This window comes from Cydia amplana, chromosome 2, assembly GCF_948474715.1.
Source record: "Cydia amplana chromosome 2, ilCydAmpl1.1, whole genome shotgun sequence".
In the NCBI taxonomy this organism is placed as follows: domain Eukaryota; kingdom Metazoa; phylum Arthropoda; class Insecta; order Lepidoptera; family Tortricidae; genus Cydia; species Cydia amplana.
In genome coordinates, this window is record NC_086070.1 from 12,319,567 (window position 1) to 12,345,199 (window position 25,633).

Sequence of the window (25,633 nt, forward strand, 5' to 3'; positions counted from 1 at the left end):
GTTTTCTTGTTTTTTATTGTGTTTATTAACGAAGATTCAAGGTCCTCTCTATTTAAAAAATGTCGTTCCCGATACAAACTTTCAACCCCTTTTAACCTCCTTAGGAGTTGAATTTTCAATAACAATGAAGTTATTCTCTTGCATTCTAATAACATTACCTTTTACAAAGTTTCGAGCTCTTAACTCAAAAAACCGGCCAAGTGCGAGTCGGACTCGCGCACGGAGGGTTCCGCACCATCAACAAAAAATAGAGCAAAACAAGCAAAAAAACGGTCAGAACCCATCCAAGTACTGACCCCGCCCGACGTTGCTTAACTTCGGTCAAAAATCACGTTTGTTGTATGGGAGCCCCACTTAAATCTTAATTTTATTCGGTTTTTAGTATTTGTTGTTATAGCGGCAACAGAAATACATCATCTGTGAAAATTTCAACTGTCTAGCTATCACGGTTCGTGAGATACAGCCTGGTGACAGACGGACGGACGGACGGACGGACGGACGGACGGACGGACGGACGGACGGACGGACGGACGGACGGATGGACGGACGGACGGACGGACAGCGGAGTCTTAGTAATAGGGTCCCGTTTTTACCCTTTGGGTACGGAACCCTAAAAATGTTAGAAATGACTTTCCTTGTATTCTAATATTATGTCTTTCTACGAAGTTTCAAAGTATTTGTACCCGATACAAACTTTCAACCCCTTTTTAACCCCGTTAGGGCATGCATTTTTAAAAGAATTTATCGAATTCTGCAAGTAGGTAGGTAAATATAAATTTCGCAAAGTTTCGTCAAAACGGACAAAAGATAGAGCTGTAAGCTTCTCCGCCTTCGAATGCTTAGAGACGCTCTTAGACGCTCAAATAGGATCAGGTCAGGCTTTGCGACTTATCGGCCAGCTTGCGTCATGCATATTAAAGCTACCTGCAGTCCACAAGGCGACGACAAGAGGGAATATTCTATTAAGAAAGCAACTTGGAAGCCTTAAATCTGACGTATGTCCTTGTAACATTACGTTTTTAATAACACTTCCGAACAGGCAAGTATTGTAGGCAAGTACATTGCATTATATCGAAAAATAAAGTTAACTAAGGTACCTACAAGAATTACAAGATAAGAGCATAATTATATGAACAGTTTATAATAGTTTGATAATCTCGGAATAACTTTAATTGAGCCTATAATTTAAGTTTCGTCGTTCAAGTATTTTGTTTTTTTTAGCACAATATAGTAAATGTGTCAACAGTCCAATTACATACTTATAGGGGCTCGGTGCTATTCTTTCCGCACTACGCAAAATTGAGTACTTAGGTAGGTAGTAAATCCTTAAACAATAAATAGGTGAGTAGTCAAATATTAAGTAAGAAGTAGGAAAACTTACAGGCCAATTCGAACGTGCACCTAACATCAAACCGATATTTAAATGATACTGGAATCAGGGACCGAATAGGTACCGGAAATATCATATCAGTGGGCTGTCATTCTGACTCTGACTTGTCCGTACATTTATAAGTGCGAGCGAGCGAGACGGCCGCACGAATGGCAGCTAACTGATATGATTCCAATACCTAATCATTCAAATATAGGTTTGCTGTCATGTGCACGTTCGAATTGGCCTGTTAAATTAACAATAAACTCTAGGGCTTTAGTTTTGCATTACTTAATTAGATACTGTTTGCAATATTTTAATAGACCATGAGAATTTCTTGAAACAAAATAACACGCAATACTACTAGTTAAAAAATGTTTATTATATTACATCAGGACTCTTAGGAGGTCTATGTTTGTCTAGAATTGTTTGGTGTGTATTAAATACTCCTGTTGCCACCCTTAATCTTTTTTCGGAGCTTCAGACTTCGCCTTTAAGTCATCAAGCTGCAAATTAAATGAAAATGTATGTAAAAAACATGTTAATGAAATGAAATCGAGCTATTAGATTTGCTTTAAATAGTTTTCGAAATACCATTACGTTCTAAAATATACATACACAATCGGGAATATATTTCATAATTTTCAACATAAATAAATAATAAAACTTCTTTGTGTGAACCCTGCTAGCTGTGGGGTTGTGCGGTTGTGCGCCCGCCAGATGGGTTTTTTGGCGAGCCTGTTGTTATCTATGGTTACCTGATACAACAACCCGCCCAGTGAATTGTCTGACATCGGAGCAAAAATTACAAGCGCCCAAGGTTCGTTTCCTTAACAGTTACAAATGGATTCACGAAGTTTGTATATAAATGTAGAATCATTTTATTGGTAGATTCATTAAAAAGCTTTAATTGAAAACCAATTCCGTAAATATTGGACTTCGCGGTACAGATCATAGGGATTTATTTATAGTACTTTATGATGAAATTCCTCTCAACCACAAAAAGTGAGAATAGGTATCTTGAAATTGTTTATTATACATACCGCCTTTCCGATACTGTTCACGGCATCATTGAGTCCTTTTTTAAGCTCTTCAGGGTCAAAGGTCTCCTTCAGCTTGTCACCGACCTGCTTGCTCAGGGCTCCCAGCTGCTTCTGAATATCCTCTAAGTAGTTGGTGTTGGTTTCTGCGGCTGCGGCTGGGGCGTCGCGTTTCACAAAGGCGTGAACCTATTATATAATACATATTTACAGTTATTATACTTATTATCTCATCATCATTCCATAAGACAAGTTGAAGATTATGTTAAAGTGTGTAAATGAAAAAATTAAAAAAATATGTTAATATTTATTTCAAAAATAATAGAGGTAGATATAAATATTTGTTTCAAATTACTTCTTACTTTAAATCACTTATACGAAGTATTTTTTCTATAGGGCAGACCTCAACTTAATTTACCACATTACATCAGATTTAATTGGAAAAACTCCTAAGATTATAGAAAACAAAAAGAAATTTACATATAAACTGAAATAAATGTCAATATACTAAGAAAATAATCAGTTAATAATTTATATAGTAGTGTTTCTACTTGAAATAACAACAAATTAGAATATTTTCTGAAAACAATTTAATTTGTTCTAATATGTATCATATATTTCTTTTTGTTTTAATATCCGACGTACAACTTACGCTTAAAAGACAGACGGCCAACACAATAATCAAGGACTTCTGCATTATTATTGCTGATTTGGATGCTTGACTTTACCAAACGACGGCCAAAAAGACACTGCTCACAGTGAATATATGCACGGTTATTGTATGATCACCCTTCAGTGGTTATCAATGACATTCACTAAGATTAACGATGCAGAGGGTGTACTCTTCATAAAGTGTAATAAGAAAATGACTATTAATTATACCACTGATAACCTGATAACAGCCATGTCGTCCGATATGTCATTGATTAAAACGTATGCACGGCGGTCGCAGTCAGAATCTGGGCGCACAGCTGCACACTCGGAGCGTGAGCTTGCTTGCTTGCGCTTCAGGTCAGCGTTACCTATTAAAATAATAGCGTTTACCTACCGTAGATAGTACCTACGCAGCAGGCTGAGAGCCCAGTAAGGTGCGGCAGGAAAATACTTTTACGTCGCCCTAGGCCCGTAAGTGGATCGCATATTTATGATCCTCACCTTCGGTTCGGGCCACAAACACCTGCGATCTGGAGCATTCACAAATTTACCTCCCTAGGTATGTAATGTACTATTTCGCCACTGAATGTGAGCCAAAAGTGAACCGTACCCTTAGATTACGCTGCGGCGACCAGCAAGTAACGAGTTGGCGATTGGCGATATGAGAGCGCTTGCACGCGACGCCGACAAGCAATCACTCGCTGTACTCTGACCACTCGCACTGGCTGGCGTGACAAGCGTAACATACTTTTTAACTGATGGAGCTACTGAGAACTAATAAAGGGTTACGGGGTTTTAAATTACGAAATAATTATTATTTTGCGCTTTTCATTTTTGTATAAAACACGTTACAATATAAGCTAAAAAGGTCCTAAGCCGCCGTAACCATAGGTATACCTACAGATACTTGGCGAGCAAGAAAAATGCATAAGTATATGTGCGAAACTTTAAGACAATATTGTGGAGCCACCAGCGAGATTACGAGTATTTTAGTAACAACTTCCGTGAGACTAGATTAGACACTGATTCGTCTCACTACATCTATTTCTATAAGGCACTCGCCGAATTGAAATTCAGCGAAAAGTACGGGAGGCCATTGAAATTAGTCGTCAACATTATCCTTGATTGTGGTCGGTCAGTGGCACCTGGCTGGAAATTTGTGTTGAGTAATCAGTGTGGATCTTTAGGTAATGACATTGTGAATATTGTGTACCCATCGTTTGATAATAATGCTGAAAACGAGGGTAGTTTCTCGCTTCCCCTGCTACCGCCGATTCCCGCGCCGAGCAATCATTTGTCGCGCAGCTCAAAGTCTGCATCAGTCCGCCAACGCGTGTTCCTGAGCGAAACATGTTGACCGAGCAATTTTCGACTAAAAACGGGAGTAAACCGATTAAAAAGGTGATGTACTTAATAAATACATATCTCAAATCCTGTACGGATGATGGCGGTTGTTCACGATATGTCATATTTCTATCTAGCGGTGTTAAAGAATAACATAGCACTGCAGCTGCTTTCCCAGATGATTATCATTATACGCCTGCAGAATAACAAAAGTTAACTAATATTTTATGTACTGTCTGGTTTATTAATCTATGGTCAAGTGCGTTCCAAGAAAGCCAAATGAGTTCAAAGGTTCCTGTTATCAGTCAATTAATGAATGATCATGTAACCATCTGACCATAATGCTTGTACGTACGTGTGGTTTGTTTGTACCTATGTACTTAAATTACATTTAATCCTTATTAGATTGTTCTGTTGATTGTAGTTAAACTTTTTTTCGTTTTCACCTCATTGACGACACCTATTTGAAATGCAAATGACGAGCTTATGACTATAGATTTTAAACTAATGGAGTTTTATATTGCAACATGTCAGTTTTAGGTATATATTTAACCGTTAGGCCCATTCGAACATTTCGAACGTACTTTGATATTGACATAAACGAATGGTTGTCCAATCCAATGGTTGTCATACTGAAGTGACATCTAAATGATGTCACTAAGATATTGCATTTCGCTGGTAGGTACTTATCCTGCGTAGGTACCGGAATAAATGAGGATATCAGGATAATATTAGTCTGCATCATTATTCTAATTAATTTGCCAGTACGTTTATTTCACAACAAGTCACATTAGTGTCGAGCCACGGGCTAAGGGTTATCTCTGACACGAGACACGACATCCAGCTTCATACCTACAGGCCAATTCGAACGTATACTGACATCAGAATGATATCTGACTGATGTCATTTAGTTATTGTGCATTTCGCTCGTACTTGTCCGTACATGTATTGGCATGAGTGAGGTGACGATAACTTAATGACATCATTCTAAATTCAGTGTGAAATTCTAACAATTTAGAATCACGATCACATTAGCTGTCAAGTAGGTATTTAAAATCCAAATAAGTATCAATACAAAGGCAAAATAAAATAGGTTAAAATATTAACAATTTTGTATTTACTTTTTATGGTTGGCTTATTAATTACATTTTTGTTCAGTAAGTACACAAATATTTCAAGCTGGCGCCTTGGTCGCTGTCAAGTCCTCGAACTGCAACAAATAATTACTTTGGTTACGTACTTATCTATCTGGTACATTGGGTCTATCGTCCGAATGTAAATAGGTAATCTATATATATAAACGTGAAAGACCTGACTGACTGACTGACTGACTGACTGACTGACTGACTGACTGACTGACTGACTGACTGACTGACTGACTGACTGACTGACTGACTGACTGACTGACTGACTGACTGACTGACTGACTGACTGACTGACTGACTGACTGACTGACTGACTGACTGACTGACTGACTGACTGACTGACTGACTGACTGACTGACTGACTGACTGACTGACTGACTGACTTAAATCAACGCACAGCCCAAACCGCTGGGACTAGAAAGTCCAAATTTGGCAAGTAGGTTTCTTATCAGGTCTAGGGGTCCACTAAGAAAGGATTTTTCAAAATTCATCCCCTAAAGGGGTGAAATGGAGGTCCAAAGTTTGTATGGGGTTCAAGTTTTATTTTGACCTAGGAAATTGAAACTTCGTTAAAAGATATATTATTAAAATACAAGAAAACTCATTTAAGCGTTTTTGAAAATTCATCCCCTAAGGTAGTGAAAAAGGGGTAGAAAGTTTGTATGGAGATCGAAATTTTTTTCGAGTGCGGGACTAGAAACTTTGTATATGGGCATATTATTAAAATACAAGAAAAGTAATTTCAGCGTTTTTAAAAATTCATCACCTAACAGGTTTAAAACGCGGTTGAAAGATGGAATCCATTACGAACTCTTTGAAACTTCTTATAAACGCGTAACATAAAATAAAAAATAACATTAATTGAACATTATTAAAAATTCAACCCCTAAGGGGGTTAAAAAGGGGATGAAAGTTTGTCTTGGGGTTCAAATTTTATTGTAAGCTAGGAACTTGAAATTTCGTAAAAAGATATTATAATAAAAGAGAAGAAAACTGATTTCAGCGTATTTGAAAATTCATCCCCCAAGGTGGTGAAAAAGGGGTTGAAAGTTTGTATGCACATTAAATATTTTTTTGAGTGCGGGACTTGAATCTTTGTATAAGGGCATATTATAAGAATACAAGAAAAGTAATTTCAGCGTTTTTAAAAATTCATCCCTTAAAAGGGTTAAATAGGGGTTGAAAGTTTGTATTGAAATCCAACATTTTTTTGAGTGCGGGACTTGAATCTTTGTATAAGAGTATATTATAAGAATACAAGAAAAGTAATTTTAGCGTTTTTAAAAATTCATCCCTTAAAAGGGTTAAATAGGGGTTGAAAGTTTGTATTTAGCTCAAACATTTTTTTGAGTGCAGGACTTGAATCTTTGTATAAAGGCATATTATAAGAATACAAGGAAAGTTATTTCAGCGTTTTTGAAAATTCATCTCTCAAGGTGGTGAAAAAGGGGTTGGAAGTTTGTATGCACATCAAATATTTTTTTGAGTGTGGGACTTGAATCTTTGTATAAGGGCATATTATAAGAATACAAAAAAGTGATTTCAGCGTTTTTAAAAATTCATCTCTTAAAAGGGTTAAATAGGGATTGAAAGTTTGTATGGAGATCAAACAATTTTTAGTGTGCGGGACTTGAAACTTTGTATAAAGGCATATTATTAGAATACAAGAAAAGTAATTTCGGCATTTTTGAAAATTCATACCTCAAGCTGGTAAAAAAGAGGTTGAAAATTTGTATGGAGGTCAAACATTTATTTGAGTGCGGCACGATTCAAATCGTTGTATAAAGGCATATTATTAGAATACGTGAAAAGTAATTTCAGCTTTTTATTAATTCATCCCCTAAAAGGTTTAAGAAGGGGTTGAAAGTTGGTAGAGAGATCAAATTTTATTTAAAGCTAGGAACTTCAAACTTCGTAAATAGGTAGTTAGGTAGTAGGTTTTACTAAATAGTGGACTTGAAAATATGCTGGAGGTTTAGAGGGATTATATCGAGAACAATTTTATTCAGTTAGGGGCTTGAAACTTCGTAGCCAGGTTGTGTATAATAATTAACAAATGATTAACAGTCCCTACTGCTATCTTTTGCTGCATAATGTTCTAAGCTAATGTAGAATATATAACCACCAATATACAAATCCACGCGTACGAAGTCGCGGGCAAAAGCTAGTAATAATTATACACCTACATTGGTCTATAACAGATGATTTAATAAGCTTAAAATAAATGATTTTATCTCATTTAATTAATTGCGAAATACTTGGACTACTTAAGTCAAAAAAAAAAGACGTGGTATAATTTTAAGTTACACAAATTCAAATAAAAATTCTCATTGAGTAATGACCAGGAAGTCCAATAGGTACTCCAATAAATTATGTTACACATTCCAATCGAATGGTCGAATTTATTCTTGTACTAAAAGCAAAACCCTTAACTGACCACCATTGGATACCGGTAGTATCTCATTGCAATAACTAAGGTATACAAATTGGCTCATTAAACTGTGCTAACGTTGGTCCCAAGTGAACTGTAAGTACAGAAAAATGTGTAGGTACCTATTGTTAGACCTTATTCAGAAGCATAGTTAGTCATAACATAACAAAATCACATAGTATAATTATAGGTTGGTAAATATGTTTTTTTATATGGGACAGCGAATTCTTTTTTTCACAATTTCGGAATTGCTTAGTATAACCTAGTAGGTATACTTTGAGGTGTTCATATGTAGGCCATACTTAGAACAGTATGTACGAGTGCATAACAAAATCGTCCTAAATAATTAACATCATCACATAAAGTCTTACCGCCTTAGAAAATCTGTTTAACTGGTCTCCTAACACATCAAAAACGGGTTGAACTTGTTTCACGCTCACTTCATCGACCGTTTTTGCTAGAACCTGATCGAGACAGCTTTTAAACTGTTCCATATGCTTCTGGAATGAATCTAGAACGTTCGCCGGCGATGTAGTGGGTGCGTCCCCTTGCACGAAAATATTTGTCTGCAATCAGGGAAAAAAGTTGCTATACTCTGACAAGACAAATTTGTCAGTAGAAAAAGACGCGAAGTTCAAAATTCATTAATCATATATTGGAGAATTCTTCGCGCCTACATTTTTCAAATTTGTCGCCCTTTTTCTACTGTCAAAGCTGACTTGCCAGAGTAAGTATAGGTTTTGATTGATATTGACAAGTTTAATTGTAAGCGATAGCCATATTATATTATAAATAGGAGTACAGACAAGGGGGGATGGAAGAGTACATACAATCGGAGACAAACAAATAATATTATACAGGTTTAAGTATGGATATTTCAGTTCCGCATCGCCTTGACTCGCCTAGGCAGGGATGCACGTTACTCGTGACACTTTTAATGATAACATATTCTAGCTAGGAGATACCTACATCTTTGTATTATAGATCTATGTATTTTTAAGGTGTATCACTACTTGCGGTACACAGAATATAACAAAATATGTCGCACTACATATTATCAAAAAGTCAAGTAGTAAGTATAGAAAAGACCTTCAGAACACTTACATCGACAAAGCACGCAAACGCGGCACACATTACGGCTATTTTAACAAACATCTCTAGGTATCTGATTTTACACAAGATATCACAGACTGCCTTAAATGTAATGGTTTCACCTCTTTTATTAACTTTGCTTCCAAATACCTATCCAAAGAAGGCCGAGGTATGTAAACAGCGCATTATCATTACTTAGCAAAGTGTTGTTTATCCGTGTGTAACTAAGTAGCGGCAGGGAATAGAATGTTAACATTGACTGTGCGTCAATGATGTAAGCTATACGCTGAGGTTTAATTGGAATAAATATAATTGATGACAATATATGAACATGTATTTTATATTAACACAAATGCTTTTTTTTAAATAACAAAAAAATATCTAAATACTAACGACCCACCCGGCCTCGCACGAGTCGCACGGGTTTTGAAATTATACACCTAAACCTTCTTCAAGTATCACTCTATTGATACATACGTGAAAAGCGCATGAAACTCCGTTCAGTAGTTTTTGAGTTCATTGCCAACATACAGACAGACAGGCGCGAGTCCTAAGGATCAATCCTGTAAAAGGATATCTCTTGTTCACGCAACGCCGTAGTTGACCTTTTTATGCCCTGAGCACACTCGACTAATGGAGAAATATTTTCATATAAGCTTATGTAAAAAATAAAAAGATTACCTATTTAAGGCCTCTTAGTTTGTACATTCGTTCCATTACTTACAGTATAATGTGAATGTCGCTTAAAACTTGTCATAAAGTAGGTACGAGTACGGGACCGCTGGCGAGCAGCGAGTAACAAGTAGCGAAGACCGTTTTTAGGGTTCCGTACCCAAAGGGTGAAAAACGGGACCCTATTACTAAGACTTCGCTGTCCGTCCGTCCGTCCGTCTGTCACCAGGCTGTATCTCATGAACCGCGATAGTAAGACAGTTGAAACTTTCACAAATGATGTATCTCCGTTGCCGCTATACTTAAGAACAAATACAAAAAAAAAAATTAAGGGGGGCTCCCATACAACAAACACGATTTTTTTGCTCTATTTTTTGTTGATGGTGCGGAACCCTCCGTGCGCGAGTCCGACTCGCACTTGGCCGGTTTTTTTTGTGTCAACTGCTTTCTATTTGAATGCGGCAGTGTAAACAGCCAGCAAACAACAATTAATCACATGATTTACTTTAATACACACGCTGTCTAGATCAGCTTTTACTTTTCTTGAGCGAGAAAATAGAACCTATCGTCTTCAGTTTACGAGGTGCATGTATCTATTTTTTTTTTGCTTCGATCCGGTGCTGATTTACCTACACCATAATATGTTTACTAGCTACTCATACTCTACGTCATAGTTTTAAGAGGATTGACATAATACTTCACAGGTATATCGTTGTTTAAATAACAAACATTTCTGATTTGCGTTACAAGTACATATTGCACTCCCAAAAACAACTAATGTAGGTACCTACAAGTAAAAACCGAACACAAAATAGCCCCTATTATTTATCGTTGTCCGTAACAAATTAAAAATCACAAGAAATTCCTCGCTATTATGTACTCGCTACTTGCATGTAGGTACGTGACGTATACTAGGTAATTTTATATTTTGAGACATTCTAGAACAAAGAACGTCATCTAAATCCAGTTAGTATTATGTATGTTGAGTCACGACACATAATATGAAATTCTAAGAAAGCTTCCCGGAAAATTGAATATTTTGCAAAAGAATCTAACGCCTGAGAGCATGAGAATTTGAAATATGATGCGCTGATGCTGATGAATTTAAAATTGTGATCAAGTATGACTCGATACTTATCCATTACAGCGATTGTGTTTTATGTTGTAAACTCGTATGATACAACATCAAAACCTACATTATAATAAAATATAAATACGCACAAAAATTATAAACTAAGTAATAACAATATTTATTTATTTATATATATCTTATCAGCTGGCATTATTGGTATTGGTGGTTAGTTATTGGACTTAATCTTTAGAGATCTAACAGCAATATCTACTGTGTCGGCTCCTTAATTGACGCTAGCACAGCGACGACGTTTGATTAAAAAACACTTCGAACATTCTTGAAGCTTTTATTGTTCTAATTGCATTTTCTTTATCTCTTACACTTGTACAGAAAATTTCATTCTTTAGTTTAAAGTCTTCACGCTCGTTACATATTGCTTCCTTGCCATGACAGACTGTGTACTCCAATTCCTATGAAAATATGTGACGTTATCTATGAAAGGGGACCTTATTGTCGATGGCGCTTAAATACATATAATACATTTCAATTAGCTTATGCTTTGCGATTGCGTTATAAATAAATGATCGCTTGCATATACAATAGCGAGCAAAATCTGTGAGTCGTATTAAATCTATAGCTTTTTTAAATCTAAGTGTGCTCATGGAACCTTCAGGTTGTGCCGAGAATTGTTACTTGCTACTATCGCATAGAATACGCTGTAAGCTCCTGGCGCATCGAGGCAAACAAGTCGAAGTGTCTCTGAGCGGAACACAGGTGTGTTTGCGTTTCATTACCTTCGGGAACCGAGCATCGCTTTTCTTTATTGTTTCCTATTAAACCTTCTTCATCTATGTTAATCTTTCAGCTTTAAAGAAAACACTATCGTCACTATACAATACAATCAATGCAAACAATTGGGTATTTCGTTAAAGACCTGCTAAGATTGATTTGCCTCTATTTATAAAAATATATTGTATAGGTAGGTAACAATAAAGCCTCCGGATTAAATTTAGGTACATAGTAACTATCTGTGTAACTCCAAGTGGATTGTGGAGTTGTAAAAATGTCAGAGTGTTTATTGAACAATGATCTTCTACGAAAATATAAATATTGTGGGTAATTTATGTGGTATTTATATTTTTTTATCAATCAAAATCCACTGATTTTATACAGTGACCCTTGTTTTGTACGGATTCAAAATACCTACTTATTTTAATGAACTAGGTGGTAGGTAAGTATGCAAGTGGTTAAGTATTTATCTGGGCATTAATAATTTCGCTGTAAAATAGCAGCATCCGTAATGTTGTTCCTAAAAGTCGTTATGTTTCGTCATTTGGGAGCTGAAACAAGGGCTCCGTAATAAGTTCTCTTATTTAATATTTTTGTCAATTCCAAAGGGACCATATTGAAAAAGTAATGAAAAACTCCAGCCGCTCGCTCAAAACTCACGCTTTATTGAAAAACTATTTCATTTCGCGCAGAGTTCTGCCCAAACTCTTAAAGCTCTTGAGGGATTTCGTCTGTAGTGTTTACGTTTATTAATATTATTGTGTATATGTGTGTTATAAAATAATAAGATTTCATGATATAAAAACAATAATGTATATTCGGGGTATGTAGGTACCACAAAGGTAGAAAAGGAACACTTATGGTGCTACTCTGCCTGTCTGTTTGTCTATCAAGTTATCCAGTCAAGTGGGGGAGTAAAAAAAAACAAGATTTTTACAGTTGAAATGTGACTCCGGGTCAACTGACTCCTGGGAATACTGCGATACACGCAACTTTTATTAAATTTGAACACGGATGAAGAGTATATTTCGTCAAATCACCTTAGCGTAAGAAAGGTTTCCAATATATTGCGGGACTAGACATGTCACTTGGGGGATCATCCGAGGGCTGCCACGCCTTACTGAATATTAAATTGTCTGCGCGATCCCTTATTTTCAACTTTCGGGAAAACAAAAGAGTTGCCTGCCTACTGACATGATTTTAAGTAAGTAGATAATATTAATCTGCAGAGATAGCTGATGACAAATTTCTATGCAGGGGGTCAATTATCTCTGCAGCTTATTGTACATTTTGTTCTGTGTGCTACTTTGCAGCGGCGCCACCATAATAAATACCAATGAATTATATGGTGAAATGATGTACCTAAAAGGTACATCATGTACCTATAATGTTTATGACTGTACCTGTGATAGGAAACGAAATAATCGGCATTGAACACAATCGCACACAGTACTCATAGATAGAAATGATATTAGCTATTTTTTTCTTATGTAAATTGATGTACTAATGCTGCTTATTACGTACCTATTGAAAAAAAGAATTATTTTGCATTGATTAGTGATTTTATTTACATTTTAATTCCGCATTCCGCCTAATAGATCAGTCAAATCTTACAAAAAAATCTCCTAAAAAAACATTGCGTGATGTAGTTCTATATTTTTGTGTATGTTGTTTGGAGTCCTTGGAGGATGTGACACTATGTTTTGCAAGCAAAAAAAAGTTGTGCTCCCTTCGTAATCTGCAAAAAACTGCAAAAATTTCAAACTTTTTTAAGTTTTTGCACTTTTATTATAAAACTATGGGTTTTTGGTCAAAGCTTGCTATGTAATGTTGAAAGAACATTAAATTTGGAACAATTTAAGCCCATTTACAGCGCCGTATGTAAAATATTTCATGAGATATGGAACTTTAAAAAAAGGGTATTTTTTTCCTTAGAATGAAATTTTTAGTTTTTCCTATATTTCAGGACAAATATCGGCACAACCACTCATGCTATGAGATATATTGCGTGAATAAAGTTGTAGCAAATTTAATTGCCTTTCATTTAAGTGCAAGAAAGGGTCTGTAAGTTCTACAGTTCTCTAGTTATCGTAAAATGAAATTGCTATAATGAGGAAGGCAACTAATGTATTGTTTAATGTATTGGTTAATAGTTTGTAAAGTGTCAGATGAAAATTCTGATGTATAAATTCTTTTGTGGTTAGGATATTATCGTGATCTTGTATTAACACGACTCACAGTAGACTCAAGAGCACCAAGAAGCGACAGCTAGATATCTAATGACACGACTTCCAGTGATCCCAGTGCGTTTCGCCAACACCACGCCAATCACTGTGAACTATCGTCAAGGTCGTATCAAAACAAGATCAAAACCAAAACTAATTCTTAAATAAGAATCGGTATCGAGGACTACAATCAATGGCTACGACCAAAAAGTGGAGCCGAAAAACAAGCCAAACTACAATTTGTATCTTGATTTCATTACTGAATGAATGAAGTGCTTACTCGTAAGAGGGGAGTGCATTTTAAAAATGCTTGATCTCTAACATCGCTCTGCTGCTATCGGAGAAGGCCGGTAAAAGCGTAGATGAGTGGTACTGCCTTTTGTAGGGATTTTGACAATGCCTTAAACAATACATTAGTTGCCTTCCTCATTATAGCAATTTCATTTTTTTACGATAACTAGAGAACTGTAGAACTTACTGACCCTTTCTTGTACTTAAATGAAAGGTAATTAAATTTGCTACAACTTTATTCACGCAATATATCTCATAGCATGAGCGGTTGTGCCGATATTTGTCCTGAAATATAGGAAAAACTAAAAATTTCATTCTAAGGAAGAAAATACCCTTTTTTTAAAGTTCCATATTTCATGAACTATTTGACATACGGCGCTGTAAATGGGCTTAAGTTGTTCCAAATTTAATGTTCTTTCAACATTACATAGCAAGCTTTGACCAAAAACCCATAGTTTTATAATAAAAGTGCAAAAACTGATAAAAGTTCGAAGTTTTTGCAGTTTTTTGCAAATTACGAAGGGAGCACAACTTTTTTTTTGCTTGCAAAATATAGTGTCACATTCCTCCAAGGACTCCAAACGACATACACAAAAATATAGAACTACATCACGCAATGTTTTTTTAGGATTTTTTTTTGTAAGATTTGACTGATCTATTAGGCGGAATGCGGAATTAAAATGTAAATAAAATCACTAATCAATGCAAAATAAATCTTTTTTCTACTCCAGCACTTAAATGTGTCAATTAAATGACTGACAGTGATATCTAAAGCAATGTCATTTGAATGATTTGTCTATAGGCTCATAAGATGACTGCTAGCAGTCATCTTATGAGTATAATACAACTGCTTTATTTTTTTTAAAGATACAAGTTCCGATCATCTTGATTGAAAGAGGTATGTTTTCATTTACAATAATAACTCTTTTTTTTTTAATAATAACTCATTTTTTTTTTAAATAATAACTTTTTTTTTAATTTTTTTTTTGCTGCAGCTGTCATAGAAAAAGTAATGTATGCAACAGCTCATAATTGGTTCTTAAAATTCTCGGGTCTTTTTTTTACAAAACTCGACTACGTCTCGTTTTGTAACTTCGACCCTTGAATTTTAAGAACCCTTATTATATCACTGTTGCATAAACTACTATTTTTCAATAGGTACGTAATAAACAGCATTAGTGCATCAATTTACATAAGAAAAAAATAGCTAATATCATTTCTATCTATGAGTACTGTTGCTCCCCAGCGGCGCCACTTTCAATGCCGATTATTTCGTTTCCTCTCACAGGTACAGTCATAAACATTATAGGTACATGATGTACCTTTTAGGTACATCATTTCACCATATACTCGTAATTCATTGGTATTCATTATGGTGGCGCCGCTGCAGAGCACACTTTGTTCTTTTGAAAAATAATGACAATATATTTTGGAATGTATTTTGTACCTATACAAGTACTTAGCATTAAATGTTATTCTACTACTATTGTAATTATTTAACCAGATGTTTATTTACAATATAAATATTTTATACGGAAATATCATAAACAAACATGTAACATATGTACACAGACGAAGTCGCACGTAGTTACTAGAAATAAACTGATGAAATCTACGAAACCCCAACTTCGGTCGGTCTAGTCGTAAATACTAGTATCTGCTGTTTTGACTGGTTCCAGTCAAGGTTTATAGAGATGGAAGGGCGAATCGTCCCATTTAGATCAATTAACCCAGAAACAACTGGATGGCCATAATTTTATACTACTAAAACAGTCTTTATAGTCCAAAGGCAGTAAAAGTTACAGTTCAATGTATATAGATTACTTAGCGAAGTTAGAAGGAAGATAAATGTTCATACTGTGAAATTGAAATATATTGTTCTTTAGTAAAAATAGCAGCATACCTATAGGCGTGTCACTTATTCCACCATGGGGTTACATTTAGTAATAAAAAATTCTTCTAATAACATTTGAAAGTTCGAAAGCTATATAAGAGGCAATATTTGACACGAAACGATTGGTTGCTTTTATTTAATTAAAAAAATACATTTATTTTCACGTCAGTTACCCGCTTAAAACTTCTAGGTACGTATATTAACATACGATATCTCTTTTTCCTCAGGTCTGTTCGAAACAGACGGCGTGCATCTCCCGGGAACGGAATGCGATTACCACTTCGGTCGCTCGGGCACCCGGCCCACGCACGGTCGACTCTACAGCCCACGCTACCCGTCCATATATCCCAACAACGTGCGGTGTTCTTACCACTTCAGCGGCAGGTTAATAATATTTTAGAAATATTAAGCATAAAACATAAAACGATTTATCCCTCATATCACTTTATTTTTATAGGAAATTAGTTACATCAATATGATTGTAGTGCAGCTCTTTTCTTGACACCGATCTCTGTGCGTGTGTACCTACGTGACATAAGCAGTGTAAGTGTGGTGGCTTCGTTGTCGATTTAAGGAAATCAATCCATTTCATCAGCCTGTTGCTATCCATCCACTCTGACCCCGTACCAGGCACTGCATTTTATTGTTTTTAAGTGACAAACTCGAAGAACTTTGATACTTGTAATTGGTCAGTAGACGAAAGGCGAACACACACCTACATGTTAAAAATACATACAAGCTCAATGATAGCGGTAATCTCAGTAACCTCGCCATTTAGAATTCTGAAGTTTAGCATTAAGATTAACGTATGCTTGTACATTGTAACTCTCCTGTCCATTTTTAACCGACTTCCAAATCTCAAAAGAAGGAGGTTATCATTTCGGTTGTATGTTTTTTCTCACAAATATTCTCGTTGACAACGTCTGAAATATACGCAGAATAACATTGTTACATCTGTACTCGTATATTATAAGAAATTGCGAAACTTCGCGATTCAGACTTGGTCGAGACGCCAACAGTGTAAGCAGCAGAGTGCACATTACACGCATCGTTGCACATTTAAGGTTGTAAATTGTTTGAATTTTATTTGGTGTTTTGTTAAAAAAGTACTTTAGGTACATACCACAACGAGAACACATACCTACCTTACACATACCCTTTAATGCTGTTAAGTAGAGTTACCGTAGAAAATCGAATCAAACACCGTAACCCAAGTGTACCCAAGTGGGTACAATGAGCGCTAATCGGGTTTTCTGTTATTTCATTGCAGGCCAAAAGAACGCGTGAAAGTGGTTTTCGAAGAAATTTCTCTTCAAAAAGGTGATATCAGGTACGTACATAATATCAATAAATAATTACCAAACTAAAATACAAATATCTTCTTCGCGAATGAAAGAAAAGTATAAGCTCATGAGTTTCATGACACGTCAATATTACAACGACTTGTATTATCGTAATCGATTCTAAAGTATTCAATGTCACTCGACGAGCGCCGCGCAACGACGTACTCATAAAACTCATAAAATCGCCCGTAAAAATCGCTCGGTCCACTAACTTACAATGTAACGAGCTGAACTGCGATTATGCAGCGTTATGCATTAAGCGGGAAATTCAATATTGACACGAGAAATGGCGGGAATTAACTTTTACGGTATTGGAAAGGACGTAATGTTCATGAAGTAGGTAATATGACGATGAGACCAGTTTACATATATTAGGAACCAATGGATGTAGTCGTATAACTTCGGTATATATTTACGTACCTATTGGTTTCATGAGCTAGCGCGAGATTTGTACTAAACTGAGAAAAGGAAACGCGTAGTAAAGTAAGAAATTAGTTTTTCTTGTTACTCAAATAATACCTAAATCGTAAGAATACCTATATATATTTAAGAAGGAACTTATCGCCCAGTATAAAATTCATCAATTAATTCTTTCAAAATAGTGTCAGTAAAAATAAAATTGTTGGTTCAGCACTTTTAGCAGGTACCGGTACCCATAAAAATAAGTGTACCGTGTGGATGCGACACATGCTTTATCGCTGTAGGTATACACGTATAACATATACATAACTCGCGTTCACTCATCACCATTACTGCAATCTATAAATATATCTGGATCATTTAAACTGACAATTCAGATTTCGTGTGCGAAATTTCGGATGGCAAAACTCACATAAGTACTATTAGATTAAAAAGTCATCATTTTTATATGTACACCTTTTAGCCCTAGTCTATGTACTTAGAATTAACATGTCTATACTTATACACAAGTTTGCGATCGAGACATAATTTTGTGGCTTTCCATAACGCAAGGGCTTTTGACAATTCCAAGTTACGGAGATACCTATCAACATGTTTGTAGGTCAGTCACAGTAGTCAGGTCACTTTCAAAAACAAAGTATTTTCTGCGTGTTAGTAAAATATGAATTATTTCATCATTAATAATCACTGGCCCCATCCTAGTAATGAGTCGCACGATAAACAACAAGCTCGGGCAATTAACTCGATGATGCGCAAGTGCTGCCGAATGGCACGAATTACGGCATTGCATACGTATCATCCATTCAGTTTTCCACTTTTAATCGTATTAATAAATGACTGCCCAAAAACACAGACAGAAATCATATTTTACATAATTGAATTAGTAGCTTTGTACAAAACTATGAACCGTGTGGTAGTAGTTAAGTAACAATACTTGCCCACCACACCCAACACGACCATTTCAGAGAAGGAATTTGCTCGGAACGGTCTGGAGAGGACGGAACTCCTAACTAAATTAACTTAGCATCACTTGAAAGGACTTTACGGTGCGCTGGATCCATAACTTAATAGTTCTGTTATAGTGGCCAAAATAAACGCATAATTACATTTTACTTAGAAATTATGAATGAATTCATTGATAAAGTCGCCATGCACTTTTGCGGCTGATGCTACCATCATACAGTTAATAGTATTTTATGCAACCGTTGTTTAAGAGAGGTCAAAAAAGACGAGTGGCGTGAGTAACAATTTGAGGCGAAGCCGAAAATTGTTAATAAAGACGCCACGAGTATTTTTTGACTCAGTTAAACAACGCTGCATACAATACTTTTTCTACGACCAAGCACTTACTTTGAAATAAAATTGTAAAAACAAATATTTTTCATTCAAGAAGTAGCAAAGAATGAAGGGTACGGGCGGGAAAAGAATGAATGAAATAAAAAAACATGTCTATGGTTCACTCATCTGTCAGAGATGACAATTAAAATTAGGTGGGCAACAATGTATTTCATATAATATTTTTTAAGTGGTGATTACACGAAGTATCGTAAAAGTGCCAAAAAGATACTGCGTGTATGCACAAATATTTTTTTAGGGGAATAGACTAAAGACTTGTCTTGACAACTATAAGATAGGGGTTTAAAGGTGTGTGCACGACCCATTAAATGACAAATAAAAGTACGGGAGTAAAAAAAAAAAATGTTTCAGTATAAGGGTAACATTCGATTTCTGACCGCAGCTGCACTACTGGTACTGAACGCGCCGCTGTTACTGTCAATTTCCATAGTAAAATTGACAGTAGTGCAGCTGCGGTTGGAAATGGACTGTCACCTTAAGGGTAACATTCTATATTTGACCGCAGCTGCCCTACTGGTACTGAACGCGTCGGCGTTACTGTCAATTTCCATAGTTAAATGAACAGTAGTGCAGCTATCGTTGGAAATGGACTGTCACCTTAAGTGTTGTGGTCTTTACAGTTGTCTCCGGCGAGCGGACATCATCAAGATCTTCGATGGCAAAGACACCACTGCTCCAGCCATTGCAATGCTGTGTAACGAACTAACAGGTGATGCTTGCATTATTAACGTCTGTCTCTTGTCACAAAAAGCTGGCAAGCAAAATAGGTGGCCGATATTAGGCGTTTTTAATGTTACCTGTATAGATTTACACTATGTTGGTTTCATAAGTAATAATTACTATTTTATTAAAGCCTTTTTCAATAAAAAGACATGTCAAGATTTTTAACCATTTTTCTAATGTTAAATAAACGAGGTATATAATCCATCTGAATATCGCCACTAGATACTATCGAGACTAATCTCATACTACTAATAAAAGTTAAAACGCAGTAACTCTTTATGCAACTCGTATTGTTACTATACTCGTACCTATAACTTGCTGTCTTCATTTGGTTGACTGTTGACAAAGCGTTTTCCAAAGTAGTGACGATGTTAACTTGTTCAGCAAAATATCTGAATATATTACCAAACGCCAAAAGTATTTACCTGAACAACATGGAAATAACATTTCGTATCTATATTTTTGCAGTAATAAGTGCTTTCCAACTAATATCATTCCAATAATTCGAATTGTCATGTAAGGATTGACCCAAGGGATTTGATTGGATTGGATTCAATTAATATCGAACTGATACTCAGGCAAAGGTAAACCGACTCGAACAACTGTACGCTTCTCTAGGTAAACACAACACGCATTAAAGGCTCACATCTAAAATAAGCATAATAGGTACTTATATGAGCAAAATACACAACTCTCACACATTAAAACATGTCGATGTGTGTAGAATGTGTAAGTACCTACTATATGTAAGACTACGCGTCAAAATTTAAGTATTTACCATTCTCTAATAGCCTAACAAAAAGATATATTAAGCCCCTATTTTCCCTATATGTAAATTAATTTTAACACACATTAATTGAGTGAGACACATGCTTTTGGACGCTAAATGTAGCTCAGAGATATATCACTTTTTGGAAAAGTATTCCAGAGTGGCAGAGTTTTATCCGCCTTTTATTGGTGCTGACTGTACACATCGCAGGATTGCAAAGTATTGACACAACTAGGAGGGCACTATACTTATATCGGTCCCCTTCCAACCTTATTTTAGTGCAGCAGCAGTGGTAACTTTCCTACAAAAATAGGGGCAACTGATAAGTTATACCTTAAAGGACATTATCATTGGCTATTGGCTTACCCTACATGCGATGCGATAACGTATATAAATAGTTTGCACAAAGTAACGACGTAGGTATTGATTGTTTAGGAACTAATATGTAGTAGGTAAGTATTACTTTGTCGTGGTTGGAGCCGCGGCATGCCACTGAATGAGTAATGATCGTTCCATTAACCGTGACTTGCCTACCTTTGTATAGCGCGGCATGATGCCTAGGAACACTAAACTACTATATCAATTTATAGGCTTTTTTCAACCACTATTAATCTTGGTATATGAATAGATTTTAGAAAATGTTACCATTTAATAAAATAATAGTGTCCTGTTTTATGGAAAGTTGAACAACTTAGCAAAATTACAGTAAAATGAAATAGAAATTTAATGTTTTTTGTTGCAACTACCTACCTACATGAAAATCTTCCCGCATAAATTTCTGGCTTAGGCGTAGGTACTTACCTATTTATACTTGCATAATATGACAACACAAGCTAATAATAAAACTATTACAGCCGCAGTTCCTCAGCCTGGAATCTATGTTGAAAAAATAAGGAGGCTAATTTCCGTTCCGTCTATCTCTAGGACTTAAGTTTATGCTATGCCAAATTCATCAATTTGATTTTTATCTAATATTTCACGCACAAGCATACAAGTGCAGGATTCCTCATAATATTTCTTTTGCCGATAACTTAATGGTGAAAATACTAACAATGATTCGGCAAAAATAGAAGGAATTCTCATTTCTACTTATCACTTTGTCCTAGGTTACGAGGTGCTCTCAACGGGACCGTCGCTGCTGCTGCAGTTCACCGCCAACTCTGCCACTCCGGGGCAGGGCTTCGCTGCCACCTTCCATTTTCAGCCGCCTCCTGACTCTACGGCAGCTGGTATGCATAACGACATCCGTTCCTTGAGAAACATACAGTGTAACTATACAAAATTAGGAACCATTCGAATAGTGACGTTGTTCCATTTTTCAAAAGTTGAGTCAAGCACAAATCATTTTATATAGTGACACTATGTTACTCAAGACGATAATTCATATTTTTTTTTACTTTTCTAAAACATTCAACACAAAGGGTACCTACCTATTTAGTATTCAAAATTGAAATCAGAAACATCAGATGAAAAACTTTTAAAAGCATATTATATTTCTGAGCAAAAAGATACTTAATTTTGTTAAATTTTATTCAATTTACATTCCAATTCGTTGGAAGCGTCTTGTAATAAATGCGACCGATCCGGTTAAATTTGCGAGCAGAGCCAGCAAGGTATGAATAGGAATTTTGGCTAAGGTCCAGACGGCCCCTTGTGCTTATTTCAGAAGCACTGGAAATAGCACCCTAGTTTTATTTACGAGTTCCCCGAAATATTAATACCTAGGCAATCTTAAAATAAACCTTAAATCAAACTTTTATCTCACGCGATATAAAAAATATAGTATGTATGTACAATAAAATGTAACTTTTTTATATTTATATTTTCTTGTATACTTAATGTAGCGACGCTAAACGCACTGGGTTAAGAATATTCCATTGCTAATTGTTTAATTTTGATTTTTTTTTAATATAATTTTTAATATTTTTATTACATGTTAATTAGTTTTGTTATATGGTTATTGTTTATTTATTTTTTATTTTAATGTATGTTAAGCATGTGGGCACTAACTCCTAAATGTAAGTACATGCTTGTAATACCATAGAGAAATTATAGTAAGACAAGAGTGCTCACTCCATAAGTACATCAGTTAGACTATTAATTTCAGTGTCTACATCTAGCATCGAGTAGCGGAACTATCAGTACTGCTACTTGACAATAGATGTAGCAGTACTGATAGTTCCGCTAGGTACTCGATGCTAGATGCTAATAGTCTTTTTGGTACTAAAACGGATGTATGGCAAATATATGTATTTTTTTCTCTATGGTAATACTAAGAATTTTATGGACCTATGCAGTCTGAAATAAGTAAATATATTGAAGTTGAAATTGCACGCCATCTGTTGAAAATCCTCTGCACTGAATGAAATTCTGAAAATGATGTTGACTCCGCTGAAGCCGGTTGAAGCGTTGCCATCCGTTTTATTATTTTAAGGGCGCGACGTGAGATGGCGCTGTTTCCTCATGGCGTTTATATTCGTTCATGTTTGTTACAGATTCAGATCGTTTGCTGAAATTAAGTTTTGGCAAGGTGTTCGAGTCTTTGGGGCCTGAAGTGAGCGCAACAAGTAAGTGATATAATGATATTACAATTTTTTTATAAGTAGGTAAGTAACAATATCTATACTAGGTACTAATTACGCTAGACGGTAGGTACATAAAAAAATTCAACATAATTATATTTGGGTTGGGTATGATGTATGATCAAGCCGAATAGTGATGTTATCGAAATCAAATTATATTAAACGAAATTTAAGTAGGTAGGTAATTTAAGTATGTTCCTAAAGTTCCGATTTAGCCAAATGACTAAACGCTTACACGACGTATGCTCGTTAGAATCATCTATAATTTTATAAATTATTAGTATAACGATGAATTTCTGTATAGGTATTATGGCACAATCTCCTTATACGTGCCTTGGCACTTATTTTAAGGTCATTACGATTACAAGATTATTACGAAATAAGTACACAGTGTTTCATTTTTAACACAATTTGGCATTTATCGCATTAATGTAACTACTCGGTTAAACAGATAAAGGTTTGTTAAGATATACTTCCCTCATACAACTTTTATCGAGCACAAAGTTCCGCGATGCTGCGATATTCCAATGCCATCCGGACTGCGCCATTGTTACCGCCGAGCCAATACAATAGAACGCAAACACTACGTCTATTACACGAAGATCTAACCTCAGTGTTTGCTTAGTGATCGATAACGTCTAATTATGTAGACATTCAGGAATGAACGTGAGGAATTGAAGAATTTCTTAGTTAGACAACTAGTGGTCCTGTGAGCTGGTAGACCTCACGAGAAAAACTAAATCGACTAAAAAAAATATACCTATGTGATTATCGAATCTGCTCACCAAATTTCACCAGAAGCGGTTGGGAAATACGACCCCGTAAAGGAGAATAGGACCCTGTAGAAGACATAAGACCGGACATAAGAAATCATTTTTACCCAAGCTGAAACGGACACCTTCGCTTTCGTTCGGTCAATGATTGTAATTTTTTTGTCAACCAAAGTGACAACTGGGGGTGCCCGTTTTGGCTAGTTTTCATGCAAACAAATACCATAACCTTATCGATACGTTCCTAAATCAGCATAATTAAATAATTTAGAAACATGCAATTAAAACACGATAAAACTGTGTCAACTATCACTGTATAGGTTAGAGTACGACTAAGCACGAGGTCTACGTAACCAACTCTAAGAATTACCACATTATTGCATGTACATTTTTAAATATGAAGAAAGAAGTGCATCCTGCTCAAAAAACCTGAAAAGAAGTGTTACGAGCTTACGAGACTGCAGTTCACTTTACAGCGTTCTGTTTAATTTTACCTGAGCTTTAAATTGAAACGCTTCTGGTTTCAATATCCAATTGATCGTTTAACGTGGCCCTATTTCGTGTTTCGTTGTGAAATACTAGTTTATACATAAATGTACTATATATAATCTACATAATAACACTACAATGTATTTGTACAAAATACAAGTAGGTGTCTGAGGTGTTAAATACATATTTGTTGTTCTTTACGGCACATTATACGCTGAGTAGTGACAACCTATCAAAAAGCAATTTTATTACCTACCAAAACTAGAAGATTGGCCCCTGGGGTTCGAGGATTCTAAAAAAACACACTAAGATTATAAATTTAGCATTGAATTATGATCATTGTTTCAGACGCCAGGTAATTAACAAGTTGCCAATATAACAATTGATATGTTTGGTATTGTATCTAAAATTACACATTAGATATCTCGTAGCGTAGGAATATAGGTCATCACGACATTACATCCATTCTGTTTCACATGATTTAAAAAATAGATTACACAACATTAGATATCTCATGTTCACTGACCTCCGTTATCATTCAAACGCGAAAACGCTAAAACTTAAATAAATCAAACTCGTACGACCTTTTACTTACTTTACACCGAGCTGTGTTAAATGCATCTTGCTACGGCAGCGGCGGGCAAATAAAACATCCCGCTACGTATAAATAAGTAAACTGGTTGCAGTAGTAGCACAGTTTATGTATTTTGCTACTAGAGACAGTAGCGTATCTGCAGCCTGCAGGATCACAGGATAATTTTATAATTTAGCGTTCGATGTTTAAATCTCTGATTAATCCAATGCAATGCACGAGTAATTGATTAATTATGTCATGAAGTACAGCTCCAGCTCCCTGCAAATTATACCGCTTACGTTATGTGCCCTAAGCATTCGTTATGAGTAGGTAAGTGCGCAACCAAACTAAGTACTCAGAGAGACGGAGCCGTACTTCACTAAACATGCGGATTGATTAATCTGGTCTTCATTTCTATTTGAAGTTAAACTACTTTATGTAAATATATTATACCCTGGTAGTAGCGGACGCGGTGCACATAGACCAAGATTTTCTGGCCGTGTTGTAAAGCGCACGCAGCAACTGAGTTTATCGCTTACGTTACGTTGCTACTCCCAGAGTCCATCACACAAACCACACCACATAGAAT

General features: G+C 35.7%; 3 protein-coding genes across 4 annotated transcripts in view; 1 reads left to right on the plus strand and 2 right to left on the minus strand.

Moving 5' to 3' along the window:
* Positions 1-25,633, plus strand: part of LOC134658159 (suppressor of lurcher protein 1) — a 315,814-nt gene that overhangs the window by 206,563 nt on the left and 83,618 nt on the right. The window contains exons 6-10 of the mRNA XM_063513771.1: positions 16,246-16,402; positions 17,289-17,348; positions 19,758-19,846; positions 21,736-21,858; positions 23,125-23,196. Of these exons, the coding sequence (XP_063369841.1) occupies positions 16,246-16,402; positions 17,289-17,348; positions 19,758-19,846; positions 21,736-21,858; positions 23,125-23,196 (501 nt within the window). The remainder of the gene's footprint in view (positions 1-16,245; positions 16,403-17,288; positions 17,349-19,757; positions 19,847-21,735; positions 21,859-23,124; positions 23,197-25,633) is intronic.
* On the minus strand, positions 1,830-3,195 carry LOC134662145 (uncharacterized). Its single transcript, XM_063518415.1, has 3 exons — positions 3,062-3,195; positions 2,413-2,598; positions 1,830-1,875 (listed from the first exon to the last, which is right to left on the minus strand). Exons 1-3 carry the CDS (start codon positions 3,104-3,106, stop codon positions 1,831-1,833), a joined length of 276 nt encoding a protein of 91 aa, XP_063374485.1. The 5' UTR covers positions 3,107-3,195; the 3' UTR covers position 1,830.
* On the minus strand, positions 5,539-9,227 carry LOC134658654 (uncharacterized). 2 transcript variants are annotated; one of them, XM_063514317.1, is made up of 3 exons: positions 9,088-9,227; positions 8,355-8,549; positions 5,539-5,617 (listed from the first exon to the last, which is right to left on the minus strand). In XM_063514317.1, exons 1-3 carry the CDS (start codon positions 9,136-9,138, stop codon positions 5,582-5,584), a joined length of 282 nt encoding a protein of 93 aa, XP_063370387.1. In that variant the 5' UTR covers positions 9,139-9,227; the 3' UTR covers positions 5,539-5,581. The 2 variants fall into 2 exon arrangements, with proteins under 2 accessions (XP_063370387.1, XP_063370379.1); XM_063514309.1 differs by having other exon boundaries at positions 9,073-9,217.